At 37.5% G+C, this 25,862-nt stretch overlaps 1 protein-coding gene across 1 annotated transcript in view; it reads right to left on the reverse strand.

Moving 5' to 3' along the window:
* The window catches only part of LOC128645877 (serine/threonine-protein kinase 17A), an 82,007-nt gene extending 64,446 nt beyond the window's left edge, over positions 1-17,561 (reverse strand). The window contains exon 1 of the mRNA XM_053699187.1: positions 17,026-17,561. Within this exon, the coding sequence (XP_053555162.1) occupies positions 17,026-17,123 (98 nt within the window). The 5' untranslated portion in view covers positions 17,124-17,561. The remainder of the gene's footprint in view (positions 1-17,025) is intronic.
* Between the last annotated feature and the right edge of the window lie 8,301 nt (positions 17,562-25,862).

A 25,862-nucleotide genomic window follows, 5' to 3' on the forward strand; every position in this document is an offset into this window, starting at 1 on the left:
GCCACCCACACTAAACTATATCTGCTGCCAGCACCTTAAGATTGTTAGATGGGATATCCTAAGGAAAACCCCAGACTAAGGGCTAGATTTATCAACGCTGAGGCGTACAGGGGCGCGTATACGCGCCCCTGTACGCCTCAGCTCGCCTATGGCAGGGCAAAATTACCCGCAGGTAATTAACATTGCACACAAGCGCAATTTTGCGCTTGCGTGCAATCCCGCCCCCTGCCCGCACACAGCCAATCACGTGCGGGCAGGAGCTTTCAATCTCCTCGGTCAGACTCGACCGAGGAGATTGAATTTCGCCACAATAGAGGTGGCGTAGATGTTAGGGAAGCAGCGGTCTGGTGACCGCTGCTTGATAAATCCCGGCGAGCAATTTCTTGAGAGAACTTGCTGCCGTAGGGGCTTAATAAATCTAGCCCTAAAAGATTGAAAATCCAGAAAAAAACATTTATTTTTCCTGAGGTCAGGTTTCTGACTAGGCCCCTTCCAAAAAGGGCAAGGAACTTAGCTACCCCTTTTTTATGGCACGCCATAAACCAAATTGTAAGCCCTGGCTGAAGTTATAGGATACCTTATAATTTTAGTTATGTATATACAGTACACATACACTTATAAACAATCTCATTGTGACATCATGAGGATTATTTTGATACCAAACATGACGTCTATCATATTTGGCCACCGTGTAACATTAAAACATGCCTTAAGATATCCTAGAGTGTCACCTCTAATTGACCTAAAGTTTGTGTCTTGATAGAGGACACTGTCTTCTGTCACTTAGCCCATAAAGCAACTGTAGTGAGAAGAGTGAATTGCCCCTTGTATGTGTTTCACCAGATCTAGGCAATAAAAACCTTTCCTTTTTTTAAATAGTTCTGAAAAGAAGTTGTACATAGCAGATATGGAAATACAGAGCACAGAAGAAAATAAGAAACAAAAATTAACCCCTGGCATCTGATATCCTACATTTATGTGGTCTACACGACAAAAAAAAAAATACACATTTAAATAGTATTGTTTTATACGCATGGATTTAATGTACCAATGTTAATGCAGTATGTGGCTTTCTATGAATCAGAGCACAATGGCTCTTAAAAATATTGTTTTGGTGGGTTCCTTTTTTTTTTTTAAATACATATATATTTTTGGAGAACTCTTCCCTGGCTGCTAAATTTGTTATACATTTATGCACCCCTAATATCCGCACACTTTTCATTTTAATAACTATGTAACACGGGGAACACAATGTTTTCATTACGCACGTGGGAAGTCTATTCCTATTTTCATAAGTTTGTTGATGTAATGTTTGTACTGTACTGTTTCTCAAACAAGTTGGTTTAACAGAATAGAAGACTGTGCCATAGGTAATCTTCATTGGGATCCAGGAACTCATATGAAATCTAAGGGAACATAATATAAGAAACACTTTTTTTCTGTCCTGAATGTACTTTTCAAACTGGAAATTAATAAAGAAACCAATAAACGCTAGGATTTACCAGGGCAACAAATCAGGATTTACCAGTGAAACACTAGAATTTACCAGTGCAACAAAGAGGACTTTCAGTCATGAAGTATAAAATACTTAATGCTAAAAATTCCTTTATTGGTCTGCAGCGTTTGCCATGTTGAGAGCCTCAGGCCAACCATGGCAGAAAGCTTCAATGAGATGATGTTTTCAACTCTAAGCCAAAAGCTGTGCGGGCCAGCTTAGCTAGCAAGCTATTCGCTAAGATTACCTCACTGCAAAATAGCATTCCGCCGTGGGCTGCCTGAGGAGCTTAGCGCGGTGAACGCTGCAGACAAATAAAGGAACTTTCAGCATGAAGTATTTGATACTTTATGACTGAAAGTCCCCTTTATTTGTTGCACTGGTAAATCCTAGTGTTTCACAAACGCTAAGATTTACTATTACTTTAAGATTGTGGTCCCTTGCTTTGCTTTTTCTATTTTTGTGAAAAATGTATTCAGCTTCCACTTTATTAAAGTCCCTTCATATATTTGAAGGTTTCTATCATGTCACCTCTTTCCCTTCTCTCCTCTAAACTATAAATTGTTAGAAGATAGAGTTTTTCTTTGTATGTTTTAAAATTTTATTTTTCTCTAATTTCCTGTAATTTAGCTCAAAAATTAAGATTTTCCAATACTTAGAGTTGGAAGTGCTTATGGCAGATTAAAGAAACCGATCCCTGACAAATATCTCCCCCCCCTAATTTGCCTCAGCAGAGATTATCATATAAAAAAATGCAAAAAATATTTTCCTAAAAAAAAAAAAAAGACAGTGGCTAGTTAAATCTACTCCAGTGACAGGTCCTGACTGGTTCTTCCAAGTAAGGCAAGTCGTGGGTGTCATTTAGCTATTGAAAAGCAATTGCAGGAAACAAGGTGTTAATACATACACATTCTTTTTTCATAGCCACCTAATATATTGATTGCAAAAGAGCAGAAGAATATTGTAATTACAAGGTGTTTACCATATCTTTACTTTTGTCATGCCGTTTTCCCCTGCTCCTACACGATGCTAACCCCATCTTACATTTTGTATCATATACTCTTTGTACACCACAGTTACACAGACACCATTTCATCAGGACCAGCTGCTGCATCTCTTAATTTAAAATTTACTTTAATTCCTTTTTTCTTTGTCCTTAAATCCTTTATTGAGGAAAATGTATTATGTATGTTTACAGCTTTACCCTATATAGGATCTCCCAGGCGCTATGGGGTGCCTCATGTTGATATATTCCATGCATGTGCTTGTCTCTTTGATGCCTGACAGACTGACATTCTGCGTGTTTACAGATGCTCATTATGGCTGATAACACAGATACTATACTGGGTCATGAAAGGGTTGACCCACAAACCCCAGGCCCACTCCACACTCCCACTCTGATAACAACATTTCTGAAGACATATACAACATCTTGACTAGTACTTGTTAGATAAAGCAAGGAGCCAACTACACTGTCATCAGTTTAAAGCAGATTAGTTTTATTTTCTTTGCATTGCTACCAGTCATTACAGTGACATAAAAGTCACTGTCCAAGGTAAGCAGTATATAAATAACACCAATCTATAAGTATAGTACCTCCATTAAATCCTCTTTTTGGCTTTGCTTGAAAGCACATTGCCTCTGGTGCTTTCCACTACACTCCAGATGTGCACTCCTGTATTCTGGATTGGATGTGAGCCAGGAGGAGAAATTCATTTCAGAGCAATGGAAAGTGCTAGAGGCAGCAGTGAGAGGATTTCAGTGAGGTAAATGTTATTGTTAAAGGGATACTAAACCCAATTTTTTTTCTTTATAATTCAGATGGAGCATGCAATATTAAGCCACTTTCTAATTTACTCCTATTATCAATTTTCTTTGTTCTCTTGGTATCTTTATTTGAAAAGCAGGAATCTAAGCTTAAGAGCCAGCCCATTTTGGGTTCAGCACCTGGGTAGCGCTTGCTGATTGGTGACTAAATGTAGCCACCAATCAGCAAGCACTACCCAGGGTGCTGAACCAAAAATGGGTCAGCAACTAAAGCTTAGATGCCTGCTTTTTCAAATAAAGATAGCAAAAAAAACAAAGAAAATTGATAATAGGCGTAAATTAGAATGTTGCTTAAAATTGCATGCTCTATCTAAATGTAGCCACCAATCAGCAATCGCAACTCAGGTGCTGAACCAAAAATGGGCAGGTTCGTAAGCTTACATTCTTGCAAGAGAACAATGAAAAATTGTTAATAGGAGTAAATTAGAAAGTTGCTTCAAATTGAATGCTCTGTCTGAATCATGAAATATTTTTTTTTTTGGTTCAGTGTCCCTTTAAACTGTTTACAAAGTACATCACTGTGAATGGCCAGTTACCCTTGCCAGTCAGTCTGTGAGGGAAACAAATCCCAGGATTTCATTGTATTGGGATTTGGAAGTAAGCAGTTAAAGGGATATTATATACTAAATAAATGTATTCAGATAAAAGATTAGCCTGAGAATACTATTCAGATGTTTTTAAATATTAAAAAAATAAGTATAAAAAGTTAATTATCCTGTTAGCCTATTCTTATCTCTTCTGCTGAGGCCATAGGGATAGTTATAAATAACCTTAGAAAGTTACAAGCAAATAAACTGATTATCACAAAAGCTGGGTAATAAAAGGATTATCTATCTTTTTAAACAATAAAACATTTCAAGTAGACTGTCCCTTTAAGTATATGACCGATCACTGTGCATCAGAGTTGCACAGGATTCTCTATAAGGGTGCAGGTCCTATATGAGAGGAAATGGACACAGATTACTGCACACACACAAAAATAAATGTTTCAAGAAATTGCTTAGCCACACAACTGGTTGCAGGTAGATGGTGCAAGTTCTAGGCAGAAGTCACAAATAAATGCAATTGTCCTTGGTTCTGAACATGAAACAGATAAAAAGGGCATATGATAGGACTGACCTATAAATAGGACATTAGACAATCAATCGGTGACTAGGCAGGATTGTAGGTGGGGGTCACACAATGCTACCCCAAAAGTCCTACCTTAGCTTCTGCTCTTGATCCCACAATTTATAATTGTCACAACTGAGCAGTCATTTTACCCCTTAGCTGCCGGTAACAAATCAATCATTGTACATCTTTGGCTGTGGATAAGAAACATAAACATAAGTGATTTGACTCCCTTTACTGCCCCTCACTTCTTTCTGCTCCATATTTGTAATACATTTAGACACAACAATGTTGTTTATCTTTAGTTAACACTTAGGGACTCAACAGCCTGCTAAAATACTGGATTACCAGCAACCCTACTTATAAAGACATATAAAACAGACTAGACCATGCAAATAGTTTGTGCATATATATATATATATATATATATCCAAATGTGTCTTTCATGATTTGTAGCACACAAATTTAAACAACTTTCCAATGCACTTATTTTATCTAATTTGTTTAGTTTTCTTTGTATCCTTTGTTAAAAAGCATATCTAGATAGGCTAAGAAGCTGGGAGCTAGCTACTGATAGGTGGCTGCACATTTGCGCCTCTTGTGATTGGCTTACCAATGTGTTCAGCTAGCTCCCAGTAGTGCATTGCTGCTTATTCAAGAAAGGATTACAAGGGAATTAATCAAAATTCATAACAGAAGTAATTGGAAATTTGTTTACATATCAATGCTCTATCTGAATCATGAAAGAAAATGTTTGGCTTTAATGTAACTTTAATGTGTTTTCTTTTTTGTTATCATATTTCCAGAGCTACAAGATAATGATAATAATTATAAAAATAATGTCTTGTCCCTGAGAACCTGCAACTGATGTGGCATTTTAAGAAACAATGATGTGTGTACAAGCCTGCTTGCACGTGTACAGCAGTCATATTACAAGCACTCGCATATTTCCAATTAAAAGGTCAGAACTCAGTAGCAAAAGATCTGTTTTTCTTACTGATCCCAAGAGAAAAGTCCAAAAATGTTAAGCAGGGAAAGGGGCCTCAGGCTAAAAGGGTCTGTCAGAGCGAATCTGTCAGGACAGCATTCTACATTTCCATTGGGAAGAGAGGCTGAAAAATTAGTGATAATTAAGATTACAAAAGTAATTCCAGTGGTACTGGCAAGGGCTGGGGCAGGCACTCCAAATCAGGCCTCTCTCCTTTTCCAATGAAAATAAAAACATTTTACTGTGCAAAAGAGATAGACAGTGATATTAGCTATGTTTTTAAGAAGAGATGTTGATTTAATAGGATATCCTCTTTACATTTGCAACACACAGAGAACAACAAGTACATTATTGTTTTTGTGTGTGAAAAGCAACATATATATTCTTGGTTTTGTGTTATGTCTAGGTTTGCGGTACCTATATTCAATTGAAGTAGTTTGTATAAAATCGTAAAATTCTCCTTCAACGTACAGTATTTCATAAATGTGTTCACTAAGTCACATCATATGAAATCACCTCCCTTCAGAGATGGTAATAAAAGAAAAATAAATAAATAAATTAATGTTTAAAGGGAAATAAAATTACAAAAAAATAATGCTCTGATATGAAAATGATATAAATGCCATTTTGAAACTGATTAAGCAATCTGTTCCATTATTATTGTAATCATTTATTTGTGTACGGCCACAAAATTCTGCAGCGCTGGATCTTCCTTGTATATAACTGAAAGGCAAATAAGCTGGTTAGTATAAAATTTTTTCCATGAAAAGAAAACAAAAAAGGGGTCTACAGGCATTTTGTTTGTGTTATTTTATATGCAAACTAAAATTTTGGTCTTTACCGACCTTTACCGTCTTTACCATGTGTTTTTTATGATGAGTTTAACCCCCGAGGTGCCAATGAGGGCTGACCTCTTACTAAAGGGATTAAAGAGTGTACAGGTCAAATTCTTATTTTGCAATGGAGCTAAAAAATAAAAAGGTAGGATAATATTTACTTCATCTACATACACAAATACCATTTTGTGTCAAGTACATATCTATTAACCCCTTGGCCCAGAGCTGTTAATTTGCAATTACTGACAAGTGAGATTTGTGACTTTTAAATGGCATTTTAACCTTTAACCTCTACTAGTGAGATTCCATTAAAGACAATAAAAAGAGGCTTTGTGCTTGAGGAAAAAAAAACCTTGAGACCAGATACTATATCATTGACAGAATGCAGGAGATCTTTTTAAGATGGCATTTCATACCTTAAAAAAAACAATTTGTTCCAATCAATTTAGCAATTCCTTCTAATATTAGCACCTTAATTTTGTATATATTTTGCATTCAATATATCCACTTTATTATATATCATATTATATTATATATGCCATCCAGCTTAAAATCAGGGTTTTGTGTAAAAAAAGTGCTTTATTTATAACATACAGTAGATCTGTAACTCAGTCTACTATGTTATTGCCCAGAAAGTTTACTTTTGGGAAGAACCAATAAAAAGCTTAACCATGAACAGTTGCTTTTTATTTTTCCCCTAACCCTGATGAAGTCTCACACATGACAAAACGTGTTGGTGGGTGGCACTTAATGGTGTGAGAGACTGTGAAAATTGAATTAAACGGACACTGTACCCAAAAATGTTCTTTTGTGATTCAGATTTAGCATGAAATTTTAAGCAATTTTCTAATTTACTCCTATTATCACATTTTCTTCATTCTCTTGGTATCTTTTATTTGAAATGCAAGAATGTAAGTTTAGATGCCGGCCCATTTTTGGTCAACAACCTGGGTTGTCCTTGCTGATTGGTGGATAAATTCATCCACCAATAAAAAAGTGCTGTCCAGAGTACTGAAACCAAAAAAAAGGCTTAGATGCCTTCTTTTTCAAACAATGATAGCAAGAGAACGAAGAAAAATTGATAATAGGAGTAAATTTGAATTAGAAAGTTGCTTAAAATTGCATGCTCTTTCTGAATTACAAAAGAAAAAAATTGGGTTCAGTGTCCCTTTAAGTGTGATTGCAATAACTTGTTCATTAACGTTGCTATAGATAATGATCTATAAAGCTATTTAAGCATGCAAAGTTTTTTTCATAGTCTAAATATTCATATAGATGATGCACCAAATGGATTTGTTTGAATTTGATGGTATAGATATATTAACCAGAAATCACAGACAGGACATGTGCCCTTGACATTTGCAGGTAGCGAATTGCCTGTGAGCACATAGGTATGTCTATTGTGAAGCAGGGAAATCCCAGTTTTCCTCATCTCTTCAGTGATTGGTTGTATGAGTGGTTACACAGCTGGTTATATTACTGTGGCTATTTAGATTGTCAAGCCGATAAGCCTCTCTTGCAGGGCCAGCTTAACCATTGGATCGAGTGTTCCAACAGACCCAGGCAGCAGTTGACAAGGGGAAGCACTTCAGTCACTGAGTCACTGTCAGACCCAGACCACTCCTATCCTCTGTCTCCCCAGCAGCATAACCTCATCAAGCACAAAAACACAGGACAGGTCAAGGGCGACATTCAAAGTTGGACAAGTGCATTTCTTCCCTAACTACCATCACACTTATTATGCAAAAGCATTGGTTACATGAAGGTTGGCAGGTTTAGTAAAGCAAGCGGCCAGGCTAGTAGGCTGATCTGCTAATCAGTAATGTTACTACTGGGGAGGGGAGGGGCATAAATTCATTCTCAGACCCGGGCAGCACAATATCTTGAGCCGTTCCTGAAAATCTCTTGGTTCTTTTTTTTTAAAAGAATTCTGAATGGGTATCTAGAAAATTATTTTTGTGAAGAAGGGAGTGATTTGAACTCTTTCATTTCCAGATATCTATTCATTCTTTTCACTATAATGGTTTTGATCAATGTTTCTAATAAAGATTAATAATATTTAAATTTAGAAATATCTCTATTATTCCTTATAGAAGTTTTCTTTAACTGTGTAATTAAAAAGGTAATAACTCAAGCCCTTCTCTCCCCTATCTACTGCAGGTTTGCACAAACAAACCTGTACAGGGATGAAACTACAGGGGGTGCAGAGACCGCAATTGCGACAGGGCCCCCAAGGGTGGGGGCCCAGCTTAAAAATTTTTTTTTAATACAAACCGTTGACCTACCCCTGCCTGCACTGATATCATGTGAGTGTGATATGATGCTTCACTAGTGTCTCAGACTACAGGGGTTAGTCTTTCTGTTTTACCCATTGGTGTTTATGTATGTATGTGACTGTGTGTGTATTTATGCATGTATGTGTGTGTATATGTATGTATGTGACTGTGTGTGTATTTATGCATGTATGTATGTGTGTGTGTATGTATGTGACTGTGTGTGTATTTATGCATGTATGTATGTGTGTATGTATGTATGCGACTGTGTGTGTATTTATGCATGTATGTATGTGTGTGTGTATGTATGTATGTGACTGTGTGTGTATTTATGCATGTATGTGTGTGTGTATGTATGTATGTATGTGACTGTGTGTGTATTTATGCATGTATGTATGTGTGTGTGTATGTATGTGACTGTGTGTGTATTTATGCATGTATGTATGTGTGTATGTATGCATGTGACTGCATGTGTATTTATGCATGTATGTATGTGTGTATGTATGTATGTATGTGACTGTGTGTGTATTTATGCATGTATGTATGTGTGTGTGTATGTATGTATGTGACTGTGTGTGTATTTATGCATGTATATATGTGTAGGTATGTAACCGTGTGTGTGTGTGTGTATGTATGTGACTGTGTGTGTATTTATGCATGTATGTATGTGTATGTATGTAACTGTGTGTGTATTTATGTATGTGACTGTGTGTGTATGTATGTATGTGACTGTGTGTGTATGTATGTATGTGTGTGTGTGTATGTATGTATGTATGTAACTGTGTGTGTATTTATGCATGTCTGTATGTATGTGTGTGTGTAGGTATGTATGTGACTGTGTGTGTATTTATGCATGTAATTATGTGTGTGTATGTATGTATATGTGTGTGTATGTATGTATGTGACTGTGTGTGTATTTATGTATGCATGTGTGTGTGTGTGTATGTGTGTATGTTTGTATGTAACTGTGTGTGTATTTAAGCATGTCTGTATGTATGTGTGTGTGTAGGTATGTATGTGACTGTGTGTGTATTTATGCATGTAATTATGTGTATGTATGTATGTGACTGTGTGTGTATTTATGCATGTGTGTGTGTGTGTATGTATGTATGTAACTGTCCGTGTATGTATGCATGTATGTGTGTGTGTATGTTTGTGGAACCAGCAAATTACAGACATTGTTACAACAGCATGGGGGGATGGGGTAAACAGTGTCACTATACAGCAGGGGTCGAAGGTCGACAAATCTGTATACAATTTAGGAGCCAATAAGAATATTTAGGAGCCGGACATATTTTTAGGAGCCTGAAAGTGGTATTTGTAAATAGATCTATGGAGAATAACTCAAAAAGTTAGGAGTCAGGGGTAAAATTCTAGGAGCCAGTGGCTACCTGGCTCCTGGGTTTGTCGAGCCCTGCTATACAGTACCACTATATACAGTATGGGGGGGCTGGACTATGTCACAGACTACTGTGGTCACTTTATAAAGTACTGGGGCGGGCAGGGTCAGGCCAGCCATCTCACCGGCAGATTACAGACTGTGTCACTGACTCACTATATACAGTACTGGTGGGTTAAACAGTGTCATTATATACAGTAATAGGGGGTTAGACCATCTCACAGACTGGGCACAGGGTACCTCCTTTTGCAGACATGTAATCTGATTCACATTTTTTTCTGTGTTAAATGTTTAAAAAAAAAAAAAAAAATAAGTATCAAATTCACTTTTTTGGGGGTGGGGGGCCCTTCTTAGATTCTTGCACCTGGGCCCTGTGGTTTCTAGTTATGCCTTTGAACCTGTAGTCAGAATTTATCAAGCAGCGGTCATCAGACTGCAGCTGCTTCCCTGTCCTGTAATCCACCTCTTAAGTGGAAAATTTCAATCTCCCGGTCTCTTCCGACCGTGAAGATTAACTGTTTCTGACTGCACGTGATTGGTTGTGCGGGGCAGGGTTGCACAGGAGCACTTGTGTGCAATTGTATATGCAGGCAGCAGATTGCTGACCACCAGAGGAGAAGCCAGGCGGACAGGGGTGAATATGTACGCTCCTATCCACCCGTGGATGATAAATCAAACCCTTTATGTTTTCAAGTTGTAATCTTGATTGGAATTTGTTTTCTGCCAAGATTGAGAATCAATGCATTTAAAAAAAAATTAATGACAGGTAGAATAAATTAATAATAAATACTTCCAAAATCTGAGCTCCTTAGTAGACTCCATCACCTGAATAAAGGCCCAAGACAAAGCAACACAAAATGACGTAGATATAAAGTGTCAGCCTCCTTTTCACCAAACAGAGACAGAAAATAAATCTTGTAACTATAACTCTCCCCAGCATTTTTAAGTAATCATTTTTATACAAGGAGGAGAGTTAACAAGTCATTATTGTTTAAGGCCCTCTGTTGTAATTTATTAGATTTTGGAATCCTCTCCATCAAAGAATGTTTTAATGCCGCTGAGGGTGTAAATATATTTATTAGATTTTGGAATCCTCTCCATCAAAGTGTGTTTTAATGCTGCTGAGGGTGTAAATATATAGATACAGTTGTACAGGCTTTATGTGTGCACCTGACCCCTGCTAGAATCTCAAGCTTACATTCCCAGACCAGCAGTCGCTTTCTCTTATTATGTGGTGAGTTCATAAAAGCAGCGTGGCTCCAGCAAAACCACAGGGACCTTAAAAGCAGGAAGTCCACTTCTGACTTGCTGGGTAAGCCTTAAGGGACGTAATATGCAAAAAAAAGAAAAGACAAGATTTAAGAACTGCTAGACCAAATAAGTGTTTGGAAATATTTCGCCCAACAACTTTGTCCCGACTTCGTTAAAAGCATAGGATGAAAAATCCCATTTATACTTGTTAGATCCATTTCATCCAGTCTGTGTACTGAAAATAATATGTATAAATGCATTTGGTTTAGCCAGCTAAACACTTTATTTCTCAAAATCTGGCAGATCTACTTTAGCTCTAGCATTAATAATCTTGATTTTCTATACAAATAACTAAGGCCATTTTGGTGAAATTTAGTCTGCTTTGAACCATTCTAAAGCACTGCTTCCTGAGAGCGGCAATAGAGTAAGATCTGAGTTTCATTACAGGTGCAGCCATATAAATTTAGACACCTGTTTTCATATGTGGAAGTCCTTAAATGCTGGCCTGTTTGGATTCCCTTGGCCTTGGGACACATTTGGAAATAACTACCTGCTTCATCTAATGACAGCTAATATTTTCCCAATTCAGAGATGCTGGGCTGTGCAGTTACCACTTCTCTGAATAAATACTTGACAGACCAGTGTGCACTTTACAAATACATTGTGTGCTGGAGCTGCAGGATTCTTGTAAATCAACTATATAAAACTAGTATGTTAGAATGTATCAATACATTGATTCAGGACGTATCCAATTACATTACATTTAAAGAGGGAAGCCCACTAACACGTGCCCCCCCCCCCCTTCATGTGAGTTTTAGGATGTGCTAGCAATTACATATTCATATGCAACTTTGAATTCTAAGTCTAAATAGACATAATTAGCAAGAACAAAGATTTTACAGCTTTCTGTCTGTGTACTAATTACCAACCAATAAACTCATAATCTCATGGATTATTGTAGATTATTGCAGCTCCTTTAAGACTCAACTTCCAACTGTTATTTTGTTGTTTTTAGCAACAACATATTTCATTTGATTATTTAAAAAGAACAGGTTTATTGAACTCCTTGGGTGGTCCTGTGGGTAGACAGACACTAATTAGCACATCTTAGTTGCATAAGTAAAGGCTGGGCTGGAATACTGTATCTAATGCTTGTGCAGAGCACAAAGCCCCAAACAAATGTGATTTACCACTGTGGTGTGAAGGATACTGAACTGTGGACAGTCAATTTGTCCTAAGTCATACATATAAAGTTGCAACCGCTTATTATTGCCAACTGTAGCCCAATTTTGTATCATACAGTATATTGTTTCCAAGTAAAAACACTTAATATTGCGCCTCTGCCGTTTTAAAATATCCGCCTGCCCCTCCCCTATTTCGTCACCAGCATCGTGATCATCTGCCTGTGATCGCAGTTACTTTGCGATCGTACCCGTTCCTGCGCCGAATTTACTGAAGGGGGACATTTCAAACAGGAACTAAAAATACCAGCTCATTATCCTAGCCGTTTCATAACGTTGAACTGAAGCACACTGGTATGCCGCAAATATGAATAATGAGCTGGTATTTTTAGTTCCTGTTTAAAACGTCCCCCTTCAGTATAACCGCAGAGCACTGCTGGTCCTGAGCACAAACTGCTGCTGATGCCATCACCAGTTCTAGTTACACAGATGAGTAATGCAATTGGTGCTGCAGAATGGATCAGTGCTCGGCGGGTCCCAAGTGGTATTTCTACTTTGTGTTTAACTCCTTTGAGGGGGTTAAATGCAGTAGTGCAGGGTTGATAGTCTTAACATTACATAATCTAGCAAATTAGAGCATGTACATTTTTAACTATATTGGCCCTTTAATATATCACAAAAGATTTTTTTTATGTCTACATGCATCATATTAGAATGCCGTGTTAATTCTCTCTAAATATCCACTCTTTGCCCTTTCACATCTTCTAACCCATCTGGAGACTCACTTGCTCAAAGCAGCATTTGCCCACTACTACCTGAAATACAGTACTGTATGGCAGCAGTACTTAAAAAATGGATCAAGTTTTGACAAAAGATACCAAGAGAAAGTGTTAAATTTGATAACAGTAGAAAATCATAGTTTGTTTTTTAATTCTACTCTCAGCAAATGCTGATGCCAATCATTGATTATGTAATATATGCACCTGCAGAGCAAACTCACCTTAATAAATGTAATACATTGTATAACTCCTTGAAAACTCACCTATTCAGAGAGGCTTACCATCTCTCCTCCATCCCGCATCCGAACCAAACTAATACATGTACATGAACTGCCTGACTCACTGCTGCAAATACAACCGATGTAACAAGCTACCCCAACCTTATGTCTCTGCACCCTAAACTTATAGACTGTGAGCTCTCCGGAGCAGGGCCCTTTTCCTCCTGTATTAGATTTGTTTTGTTATGTTTTGTATTTTATGACAAATCTTTGTCATTGTATACCCCTATCACTATACCCAGCGCTACGGAATTTGGCGGCGCTATACAAATAAATGATACTAATAATAATAACTCGTTCTGCCGCTTTGTACTGCAATGTAATTACAGGACCCACCATTGTGACATGCTAAAAGAACTAAACTGGCTGTCGCTGGAATCCAGACGCACCCTCCATTTTTCCTGCCTTGTGTTTAAGAGCTTTTCTGGGAAGCTCCCACCCTACCTGAGCAGAATGCTCTCCCTGGCTGTTCCCACCTCCTATAACCTCCGATCCAATACCAGCACATTATTTAATTTACCTCAATACAAAAAAGAAAGCAGCTCGATCCTCCTTTTCCTACAGAGCACCACAATTATGGAACAACCTTCCGTACACTTTCAAACCTTTCTCAAGCCTAATATCCTTTAAGAGATCCCTCTCTGTATATCTCAAAACAGAATGCACCTGTCATGGTTGATTATATATTTCCTACCTGTTCTATGTTAAATTTTGCATATATTGTGTATTATTATTGTTTTTGTATTTCATTGTACTCTATTGTATCAATGCAATGTTTTGTGGACCCAGGAAATACTTGAAAACATTGAAGAACCCTGGAGGGGAACTCAAAGAGGCGCGCTGAATGTATGTTTGTGTAATGTCCAAATATTACCAGAAAGTTACTTTTGTGTAAAAGTAACAAATGTCCAAGATGCAGAATCTATAACGACATAAAATGTTTCCAACGTGTGGCAAGGCAGCTCCACTTGAACCCGGTGCGCAGGGCAATCTATGCAAATAAGAAAACAAAAAAAAGGTGCCTCATAGTGTAATATGTCCCATATGGGTTGGTGGATGTTAGTGGTAAATATCCTTACCAGATCGAGTTGCACCGTACTATGACCAGTGCTAGTGGGCAGGCTAGCACTCTACAGTGACTAGTACACTGATCAGGGTGTCCCCGGCATAGTTCTCGACTGGAATCCAAGTTTTGGCAAAACCGCAGACACTTTCAATACCCACTTGTGGGGTTAGAGGAAGGATAAAAACAAGAGGACAACTTCCGATATTTAAAAGGTAAGAAAACGCTTTATTTTTTACAGCAACGTTTCGTTTTTTATACTGCCTGAAGAAACGACCAGTGTGTTTTGGTCGAGAAACGTGTTGCTGTAAAAAATAAAGTGTTTTCTTACCTTTTTAATATATGAAGTTGTCCTCTTGTTTTTATCCTTCCTCTAACCCCACAAGTGGGTATTAAAAGTTTCTGCGGTTTTGCCGAAACTTGGATTCCAGTCGAGAACTATGCCGGGGACACCCTGATCAGTGTACTAGCCACTGTAGAGTGCTAGCCTGCCCACTAGCACCGGTCATAGTACGGTGCAACTCGATCTGGTAAGCATATTTACCACTAACATCCACCAACCCATATGGGACAGATTACACTATGAGGCGCCCTCTTTTTGTTTTCTCATTTGAAAATGAGAGAAATCTCAATGTATCCTTCCTGGTAAAATATTTTATAAATAATAATTAACTTTCATAATTTAGTGTCTCTTTCTCATAGCACTATGGGGATCTATCTGAATGCATTGGCTGAGCCATTAACATGGTGAATATATGTGCAGCCCCCAATCAATAGCTCATAAGTCTACCTAGATATCCCTTTTTAACAAAGGATACCATAACTAAACAAATTAGACAATAGAAGTCAATTAGAAAGTTGTTTAAAATCATCTGCTCTATCTGAATCTTGGAAAAAAAAATAGGTTTCAAGTCCAGAGTGTAATAATACACAAAGCATATTTTCTTGTGCTCTGCAATAAAGGATGGGTGCTGTATGAGACGTGCCCTGCGGCTGCATGCTACCCCCAAGACACCCCTGTTATAATCTAATCAAGAAAGCTATAAAACATGATAAAATCTGGCCCTTGATCACCCCTCTGGGCCAGAATAACTGAAGAATCTGATAATCTACTGTTGAAAGTGGCTCAGTAATTTGTATGTCCACCTTAGTTTCCCATACTCCTCTTTTTAGACACAAAGGTTTAGATCACATTGCAACTGTGTAAGTAACCTAAAAAAGAAATCTCCCAGTTTAATAATGGAATGTGATGTCACCTGAAATGTGATAGTCATAGTTTTGATACTGGCAGATATTTTTAAAGTGTTAATAAATTCACATCTTCATTGCTGCATATACAATAAACAATAAATTCTGTAGACAAGAAAAACAATACAGATTATTCTAACAGTGGAGGCTGGCTGGCTTAATGTCAGAAATGTAGTAGATTTACTCCATGCACTATCAGGAAAATTGTATTTGGGCATGAGAAGATTATTTTGTTTACATTTATATCCTATGTTTATGTATTATAAATGTTATCATAACCTACACTGGAGGGAAACATCAGGCTCCCATCTCCATAAGGAATGCATGCTGGGAAGAATAACCTATTATTATTATTTTTATAGCCCAATTAAACAAAGGAGATAATCACTCAGGGAGCTAACGTAAACACATTCTAATGACTTGCAATACTTTGTTGGGAAACATTCACAACAGGTATTTCAAACAATCCAAACAGGTCTGCCCAAAAAAACAATACAATGTATAATGTATTAAGGAAATGGGTATAGAGGGTGTAAAAAAACAAATAATATTCTTAAGCATTTTTTTACTAAGAATTCAGCCAAGCAATTAATTTATTATCAGCTGTTGGAAAGAATTATGCGCTTTGTCTAATGCACAGGGGGGCGAGGACAACATACGTTAGAGAGACGTTTAGCACCTGTGGCACAACAGCCATGTGTGAGGTTGTTTTATCAGTGCGAGAGCACGTGACAACACCAGCAACTCTGGTTAACAGCGATTGGTCGGTTTGGTTTTAAGGTGAGTGAAGTTATGCACGGGCTATAAAATATCACCAAAATGTACCAGTTATAGTAACAGGAGGGAACATGTTTGTAGATTACTTCATTTTTAAAATAGGGAAAAGACTAATTTCTTATCTTATGCATTTTCTTACTGGTCAGGGTTCCATAAAAATACATCACAAACTAGTAAGAAATGCAAGGGGTAATTAATAAGGTTTTTTTTGTTTCTATTAACTAGTAACGTTTTACAATTACCATGATCGTGTTTAATTTGATACATACATAATATCTACATATACTCAAAAACATCAGCAGTTGTTACACAGCATGAAGTGTATGTATATGTATATATATATATATATATATATATATATATATATATATATATACATATATATATATAATATATATTAGACACAATGAAAATATTACAAGATTTATAAACGTGTTATATGCTTTGTAGTTTTTTTTTTGGAGCATTAACAAAAATGTCAAATCCTTTTAATAAGTACATTCTGTAGTTCCCATCTTACCTGCCCAGTACTTTGCCCACCACGGTGTAGTTGTTGGAGAACGAGTCTGTCCTCAGGAGAGTCTCTATGTGAGAAACCAGACAGCTCTTATCCATCATAGCAACTGCTCCAGTTCCCAATCAAATACTGTCCAAGAAAACGTCAAACTTCAAGCGAATTGGAAGAAGAAAAAAGTTTTGCAATGTTATAAAATTAATGTAACCAAACCTGGATACAGTAAAATAAAGAAAAAAAAGTGCGTTTGATAAAAATATGAAATGCAACTTAAAGTTTGCAAACAGAACTGAGTCAAAGTTTTCCTTTTTTTTCTGAAATGCAAAAAGCTGAAAAGCGACCTCACTAGAAATGTCTATATATCCTCGATCTTAAATTCAACTTCGTTTTCAGACTTCCAACAATGCCCGATAAAGCTGCTAAAAGATATAAAGCAGTACAGGCTTGAGATGCTGGCGGCTTCCTGTGCAGCGCTGGTTTAGCAATGCTTCCTTTCCCACAGCTGCTTGCTCTGTATACAGTCTGTCTGCAAGGAGTTCTGTGTACTACAGATAGAGATCTCACATCTGCCTAGGCACAGCTCCCACTCCCACACAATGACACATGAGTGTAATATGAGACAATAACTAATGTACAGCGCCCCTAGTGAGCATTCACTGTATAGCACTTTTTTAACTTGCTGTCAGGCATCCAGCAACTATTATTAACAATTACATTTTTATATAAAATAATGTAGCTAGGGTTGCAGTGCCAACTTTTTTTTCTTTAAGGAAATAAGGGAGACTAAGGAATCAACAAATGTAATGTAATAAATTGACAAATTATACAGTAGTTACTGAAACAAACCATTTAATTTTACAATTTGATACAGTTTGGTGCAGCAGAATTCTTCATACAAATCATCTTCATTCACAGTCTACCTTAATACATTCAACAACTTTCCGCAAATTCTATTCTGTTTCTTAGTTAAAGGGACATAAAACCCAACATTTTTCTTTAATGATTCAGATACAGAATACATTTTTTTAAAAGTTTCCAATTTACTTCTATTATAAAATTTGCTATCCAGATAGCTAGTGTGCACGTGTGGAGCACTAAATGACAGGAAATTGTTCTGCCATATAGTGCTCTTGCTTAATGACATTGTTGCAAAACTACTGCAGACACGTGCACACTCCCAAACTTACCTTCCTGCTTTTAAACAAAGGATAGCAAGAGAATGAAGAAAATGTATTAATAGAAGTAAATTGGAAAGTCTTTTAAAAGTGCATGCTCTCTAGGAATCATGAAAGAAAAATCTTGGGTTTCATGTCCCTTTAAGGCACAGTGGGAGAAAAGACCTTAAACTGTCAGATACATCAAAATGATTAAAGGGACATGAAACACACACTTTTCTTTCATGATTCTGAGAGAGCATGCATTTTTAAAGGACTTTCTAATTTACTTATATTATCTAATTTGTTTAATTCTCTTGGTATCCTTTGTTGAAATGCATAACTAGGTAGGCTCAGGAGCTGGTGGATGCACATATATGCCTCATGTTATTGGCTCACCCATGTGCATTGCTGCTTTTTCAACAAAGGATACCAATATAATAAAGCAAATATAGCATGTTTTATTCTCAAAATCCCAAAGTACATGCAAAAGACAGGGTTTTGGGTATCAAACCCTTTAAATGGATACGAAACAGTGCTCCTTTAGAAAAAACAAATATGATCAATTAAACTAATTATAAATCAGATTATGTTAAACAGCAAACAATTTACTGGTTTTCTTGCTAAATAACCACTTAGAATTTCTCATTGTAGCCAATCCATGTAATTAGACAAGAGAGCAGGCTTTACAGAACTTAAGTTCTACTGTCAACTGATTTTTTTCAGCGTCGGGCAATAAACTACCTAAGCTGCTTTTTTGCCATCATGTAGAGGCCACGTCCCCCTTGTGGGGTTGTTACAGGAATGAACGGATTCTTCCCAAATTAAATTAAAAGTAAAAACTTTTTAAAATGATAAATAATACACATTGCCTTAAGTATAACCCACTGCTTAGTGCTTTTTTATTACAACAATTAAACTTATATCCCTTTGATCATGTAAGACCAACACTAGTACTCCATTTATGCTGATCTATTAAGGGTGACATGCCAGAAATGTTGTCTTTTGCATGCACCTTGGGATTTTAAAAATAAAAGTTGCTTTATTTAAAGATTGACAAATGCTGCTGGTTTTGGGAACATTGTACAGTAGTTATAAGATGCACATGGTCACAGGCTTCTTGTTGATAATGTTTGTGTGACATAGCTGACCAGCAATCGATAAGACACCATATGGTAAGGTCACATGGTCTCACACAGTTAACTGCGTTACTTTCTAGTATTCCCTATCTACAAAAGTTTGTTGATCAATACATGGGAGCAGGTGAATGTATATACAAATTATTACATCAGTCTGAGATGGGGTCATAGACGTCACCAGACTGTTTTTTTTTTTTAATTTTTGTTTTTATTAAATTTTTCAAAAAGAAAAAAAAAGTAAAATAAACAAGTAGAGCAATTAGTACATCCAAAACGTACAGTTTCAATTGCAAAACAAACATGAAAGAAAAATAAAGAAATGCATTCTGTACGTTAAGTATTCATAATCAGTAATTACATGACATGGAAACAGCCAGAAGGAAGTAAAAGAAAACAGAAGGAAAATATACGGTTTCTGTGACATTCGAAAGGCCGTTCTTAGGCCTATTTAGCAACGACGGTAATGGTGCTACAAAATAAAATGTACAAATATATATGAAAACAACTTTACACTAGATAAGGGACTATCCCTCGAGGCTATCCAGCAAATTGTTAAAAATTCTTAGATATAAATGATACATCACTCTCATTGATTAGTCATACTATTCTTGAATATAAAATCCTTATATATATAAGAGGAGAAAAAAGAAAGAACAATCAAAAAAGAGAAAAGAAAGAGAGCACTCATAGCCGAGCAAAGTTAGCTTAGCATTATGCTAGTTCAAGCTGTAACCTAAAATTACTACCAGTAGTTTTCTATATCAAGTATTTATTTGAGCAAAAAAAGAAAATATTTATCGGCTAGTGTCTTCTCGACATATTCAAGCTGAGGCCATTATAAAGACGGGCTTGGATCCCGGGGGGGGGATGGTGCCCGGCCGGAAAATAAGAGGGAAGAGGAGGAGAGAGAAAAAAAAAAAAAAAAAAAAAAGGAAAAAGGGAGAGGAGATGGGGGAGAGATTTTTCAACTAGTTATCTGAACTATTTCTGTAGCTTCTAATAAAGTCTAACCACTTGCATTCAAATCTGTGCTGATGACTTATTCCATTATTAAAACTATCAAGCTGTTCTAATGTATATTGCGAGTGTAGCAGGTAGGTTAAGTTATTAATTGTTGGTGCTCTGCTGGATTTCCAGTTTTTCAAAATGAGGTATCGCCCCCCCAAAATTGCAGTGTTAATTAGCTCAATGTTAGGGGCATATTCTGCTATGTCGTTCCGATCTACTAGAAAGATAACGTGTTGTAAGTCCAGAACTAGATGGATATTAAGTACTCTATTCAACCAGAATTGAATTTTACACCAGAAGTGTTGGATCTTTGGACATCGCCAAATCATGTGGACCAGGTCGGCATCGGCTGAGCTGCAGCGAGGGCACAAGTGAGATGAGTTTCCACGCCATCTATTTAAGTTGGCCGGAGTTATATGGATACAGTTTATAAGTTTAAAATGTGACTCTCGCCATGACGCTGATAAAGTGGCGCGTTCCACCATTACTATGCTATGTTTAATTGTAACAGGCTCTAAGGTTTGAATGTCTCTGCTCCATTTTAAATGAATGTCTGCCAGATTTGTTTCACCGGACTCGAGAAGCATCATTTTATACCAGTAACTAATTGCGTGTTTGCCTGCCTTAAATAGGGCAAGACCCATTTTAATGCCTGGATGTAGGTGATCTCTAGCTGGGTCTTTAATGGTCTCAGTGTACCAGTGCCGCACTTGTAAGTACGCATAAAAGTCAGTATTTTTAAGATGATATTGATTTTTTAAGGTAGCGAAGGTGGATACCCCAAGCGTTTCTGGATCCCTAAGTTGTACTAAGTGTTTCAACCCCAATCTGGACCATCTACTGAATAATTTGTTCCTGATGCCTGGGATGAAGCGCGGATTCCCTACAATAGGTACATATTCTGAAATTTGTGGAATGTCCATCATGCACATCCTAATAAATTGCCAGGCTTTGATAGTATGGATTATTGTAATTTTCGTTTTAACCTTATGTGGTAGGTCCTTGATAGGGCAGTGTAGCAGTGCCGCTAGGTTGAATGGAGTGACTAGATTTTGCTCAATTTCATAGGAAGCAACAAATGATCCAGCAGTGAGCCAATCCATGGCAACTTTGGCCAAGCATAATTTATTATAGATCAGAAAACTAGGAAGTGATAAGCCTCCGCTTTGCCTGGGGAGCGAAAGTTTTTGTAAAGTAATGCGTCTCTTGCCCGTACCCCAAATGAACAGCCTGATAGCACTTTCCAGACGTTTTAAGTCGGCATTTGTTAGGGGAATTGGAATGTTTTGCATTATGTAAAGTAGTTTAGGTAATATGATCATTTTAACCAGATTGATTTTTGCCGTCAATGATAAAGGTAACTTTGCCCAATTTTTGAGATCCAATTGAATTTTAATTAATAATGGAGAATAGTTCAATGGATACCATTCCGCCGGGTCTGTGCTAATTTTAATTCCTAAGTATGTAATGTATTGATCTGCCACCCTGAAAGGTGGAGAATAGTCTATACCCATTGGTCTGGTTATCCATAATAGGTCAGATTTAGAGATATTTATTTTATAGCCTGAAAATGTACCGAATTTAGCGATTATATCTATAATTATTGGGATCTCGGATTGTGGTTTATTAAGAAAGAGTAGCAGATCGTCCGCGTAGAGAAGTAGTTTAAGATATTTGTCACCCAAAGAAATCCCTTGTAAATGTTGTTTCAGCATTAATGCCAGAGGTTCAATTGCTAAGTTGAACAATAGAGGTGAAATTGGACAGCCTTGTCTCGTCCCTGTCAGAATCTCAAAAGTTTCTGTAAGGGAGCCATTAACCACAAGTACTGAAGAGGCCTTCGCATATAGGGCATGGATACATTTAGGAAAGTGGTCCCTAAAGCCAAATTGTTCCATAGTAAAGAATAGGTGGTCCCAGATAATTGAGTCGAATGCTTTTTGAGCATCGACTGACAAAATCGCTGTTTCTTCCCTATTGGGTGCCTTATCTGTATGATGAAAGTCTAACAATAATAAGATTTTCCGAATACTAGCGGCTGGGTTCCTGTTCAACATGAAGCCGACCTGATCCACATGAATCAGCGAGCCAAGTACACGTTTAAGTCTGTTCGATAAAATAGTTGTGAATATTTTGTAATCTGTGTTGAGTAGTGAGATAGGGCGGTATGAGTCAATTAGTTCTGGATCTTTGTTCTTTTTTGGAATTAAGATAATTTTAGAGGCTGCGAAATATGCTGAGGGCACCTCACCCTTACACAGGTAGTCATTAAATAAATTGACCAATGGAGTGTTAATCTCCTCTTTGAGAATTTTATAAAATTCTGACGGGAGCATATCGGGGCCGGCTGCTTTATCCAAACTGAGTTTAACAATGGCTTGCATTACCTCTATAGCTGTTATAGGTGTATTAAGTTTCTCTGCCTCGTCTGAGGGTAGCCTTGGGAGTGAAATTTTTTCCCAAAAACAATTTTTATTCTGTATGTGAATCTGAGGGGCTGCGTAAAGTTTTTTGAAAAAATTAGCAAAGCCATTTTTGATTGCCTCTTTCTCAGTAACTCTTATCCCATCCACCACAATAGCCTTAATTGGTTTAGGTGCAGTGTGTAGTTTCACCTGGTTTGCTAGGAGCTTGCCTATTTTACTACCATATCTATAATAGCTGGTTCTTTGACGCTGATCTTGTTTTATGGTCTGTTGGAGATTGAATGCCTCCCATTCCTGTTTTGATTTTATATATCTATGCCAGTTAGTATCATTAGGTGATGTTATATAGGTGTTGTATGAGTTACTGAGGCAGTTAGACAGCTGAATCTCCCTTAAGCGTAAGTTTGCTCTGAGTTTACAGGTGTATTGCTTAATTTCTCCCCTCACCAGACTGTTAAGGGGCATATGACACACACAGTTAAAGAGACACTAAGCAATAAACATTTTATTCCAGCATTGTACAGAATACATATTGTCGGTGGACGGTAGAGTTCAAAATACTTTATAAAACCGAAGTTCTGCATTGCAGTTTATGCTGAGTTATCTTTGCTGTGTGGTTTTATTCTCTTTTACATTAGAGGGCAGTGCAGCAAATCAGATGCTGAACCATCCACCCAATATAACAGACAGCACAATGCACAGCCAGATCTTTGCTGCTAGGGACAACACAAGACAGTGCTAGGTCGCTGATTGACCGAGCTACTGTATGCAAACTAGAGAGATGATAGGCTGAGAAGACTCAGACTGTAATACAAGCTGTATTACCATTATTAGTGGTCTGGTGTCTAGTTAGGCATAAACCCTACCCAAGTGTGGGTAGCCTTAGCAAATGGAAGGTGCAAGAAGAGTTGAGCTAGGAGAAATATATAGTACGTAACTTATAAAAATACACAAAGGTGAAAAGGGCCTGCAGCTAGGTCTGGGGAGAGACTGAGCTAAATTCCTTGTGTAAGCTACAGGAGCAGAGTATAGGGTATACACTTTGCAATCTATGTATTTGACAGCAGGTGGTATTGCATCTGACTTTCTTTACTGTCTGTTATTTTTTTTAAAAGAAAAAGGAAACCATACAGAGAGGAATATCCAAGAGCAAAGGTAAGTTGCTATACACAGACATAGCAATGCACTACTGGTCTGAAGCTCAACATGGCCTTGAGCCAATCAGAGGCTGCATATGAGCATAGCTGCAAATCACTGGTCATCTTCAGCTCCGGATCATCAGTGCATTGCCAGCTCAGAGCTGGATTTATCTATCAGTTTAACTGCTTTTGCAGGAGTTATTTTATGTCCCTTTAAGAGAAATGCTCATACTTCTTGTAATACTTAAGAAACTCTGGGTTTTATATTTCATAGAGTTAACATTTTGCTGCTGGAAAACAGGATTGGAGTTAAGGATTTGCTATCAAATGTCCTGTATTTAAGTGGTCTGGAAAAGGGGTTTGGGTGGTCCAAGGTCTAGGGGTGTTTCATGTGCAGTCTGTATAGTGTGGGCGTATTTACAGAAAGAGAAGTCTGAGTCATTGTTCATTCCTAGTTGAGCACTTCTTTTTTCTGTAAATATGTGTATTAAGACCCTGGGGACTGTTTCCCTAAAGGTAATGGGGGAAACTCCCTGCCCAATGTGCTTTGCTGAGTTTAGCTGCACCTCACTGTTGAGGCCCACAGAAGACCCAAACGATTATCTGGGGATTCCGTGTTTCTCGTTCAGAGGAGGATATCCCATTATTTCATTCTTGACTGAGCTTTTTAGGCAGCTTCAGACTAAAATACTTCAGGAAAGTTCTCCTCTGTGAAAAGCACAATTGGGCTAAAAGATGGTGAATTGCCACAGAACAAGCTAATCACCCATTGCTCATTCATGGTTAAGCTCTTCTGTAAATAGGGTTTGGGCACATATGGGTAGTTTGCTCAAAATATTGGTTGGGTTTGGGTAGTCTTTTGGCATTATTTGGGCAGTATATAAGTGGAGTTTGGGCAGTCTATTGGCATAGTTTGAGCAGTATATGGATGGGGTTTTTATAACCTTTGGGTTGAGATTTGACAGTCTAGGAGGAGGGTTCGGGAAATCTGTTAAGAGCAGTGTATAGACAGGTTTGGGTAGTCTTCAGGCAATTTCAAGCTGTCTATACCAGTGATTATCAAATGTTTTCAGAGGAGAACCAAGCCTGGGTATGTAAACTGATTACATATTTGATTGGCAAAAGTTTTAATACAAATATTATTATATAAATAGACAAAAGCGAGCTGTAGATTGGACAAAAATATTTTTCTTTTATTTCTTTCTTACTTATCTGCTTTAAGATTTACCCAGTGTCCAATGGCAGGGGTGCATAGGTATGGGAGCAGCCCCCCACCAGAAAGTGCAATGCTGAGAAATTACAGGCAGCATTACACCTCTATGGGACAGGTCTAAATCCTTAATGTAACACTGATATGTCAGGCAGGGAGTTACAATGTTTTTGGGCATCAGGTATGTTATCAGTTATACATTGCATATTGTGATCAAACTATTAAAAAGAAAAAAGAAAGAAAATGCATATAAAACAACGCATTTAAACCTGCGAAAACAACATTTTAAAAATATTTGATTTTATTCATAACTAGTGCAATGGTATCAGTTGTGTACTTCTTGCTAAAATATATATCCAATGGCCTCATTTTGCAGCATCATTCCAGCAGTAAAGCCACACCAGCCCAGAGACTTATCCCTTGGGATGACATCGTCAGCACAGAAAGGAGCGTGCAGCCTGGAGAGGAGCACTTTCTGTGTTGCCCAGTGGTAGAAGTGGAGGAGTGAGTGGTCGTTTAAAAGAACTGATGGGACAGGGACAGCGTGGCCCATGGGCCTTAAAGGGATATTCCAGCCAAAATTGGAAACCACATGGGTGCATTTTGGTATTGAACAGAAGCAATTTTGTAATATACTGTACATGCATTAGCAAAAATGCTTCTAATAAAAGCTATAGCTGTTTCAAAGGTGTATTTAAGTATGGAACGTTCACCAGCATTTTAAACACAGCACTTGCTCAGAGAGCGTAAGGTGCTTGTACCATCTG

The sequence above is a fragment of the Bombina bombina genome, chromosome 1 (assembly GCF_027579735.1).
Source record: "Bombina bombina isolate aBomBom1 chromosome 1, aBomBom1.pri, whole genome shotgun sequence".
NCBI lineage: Eukaryota > Metazoa > Chordata > Amphibia > Anura > Bombinatoridae > Bombina > Bombina bombina.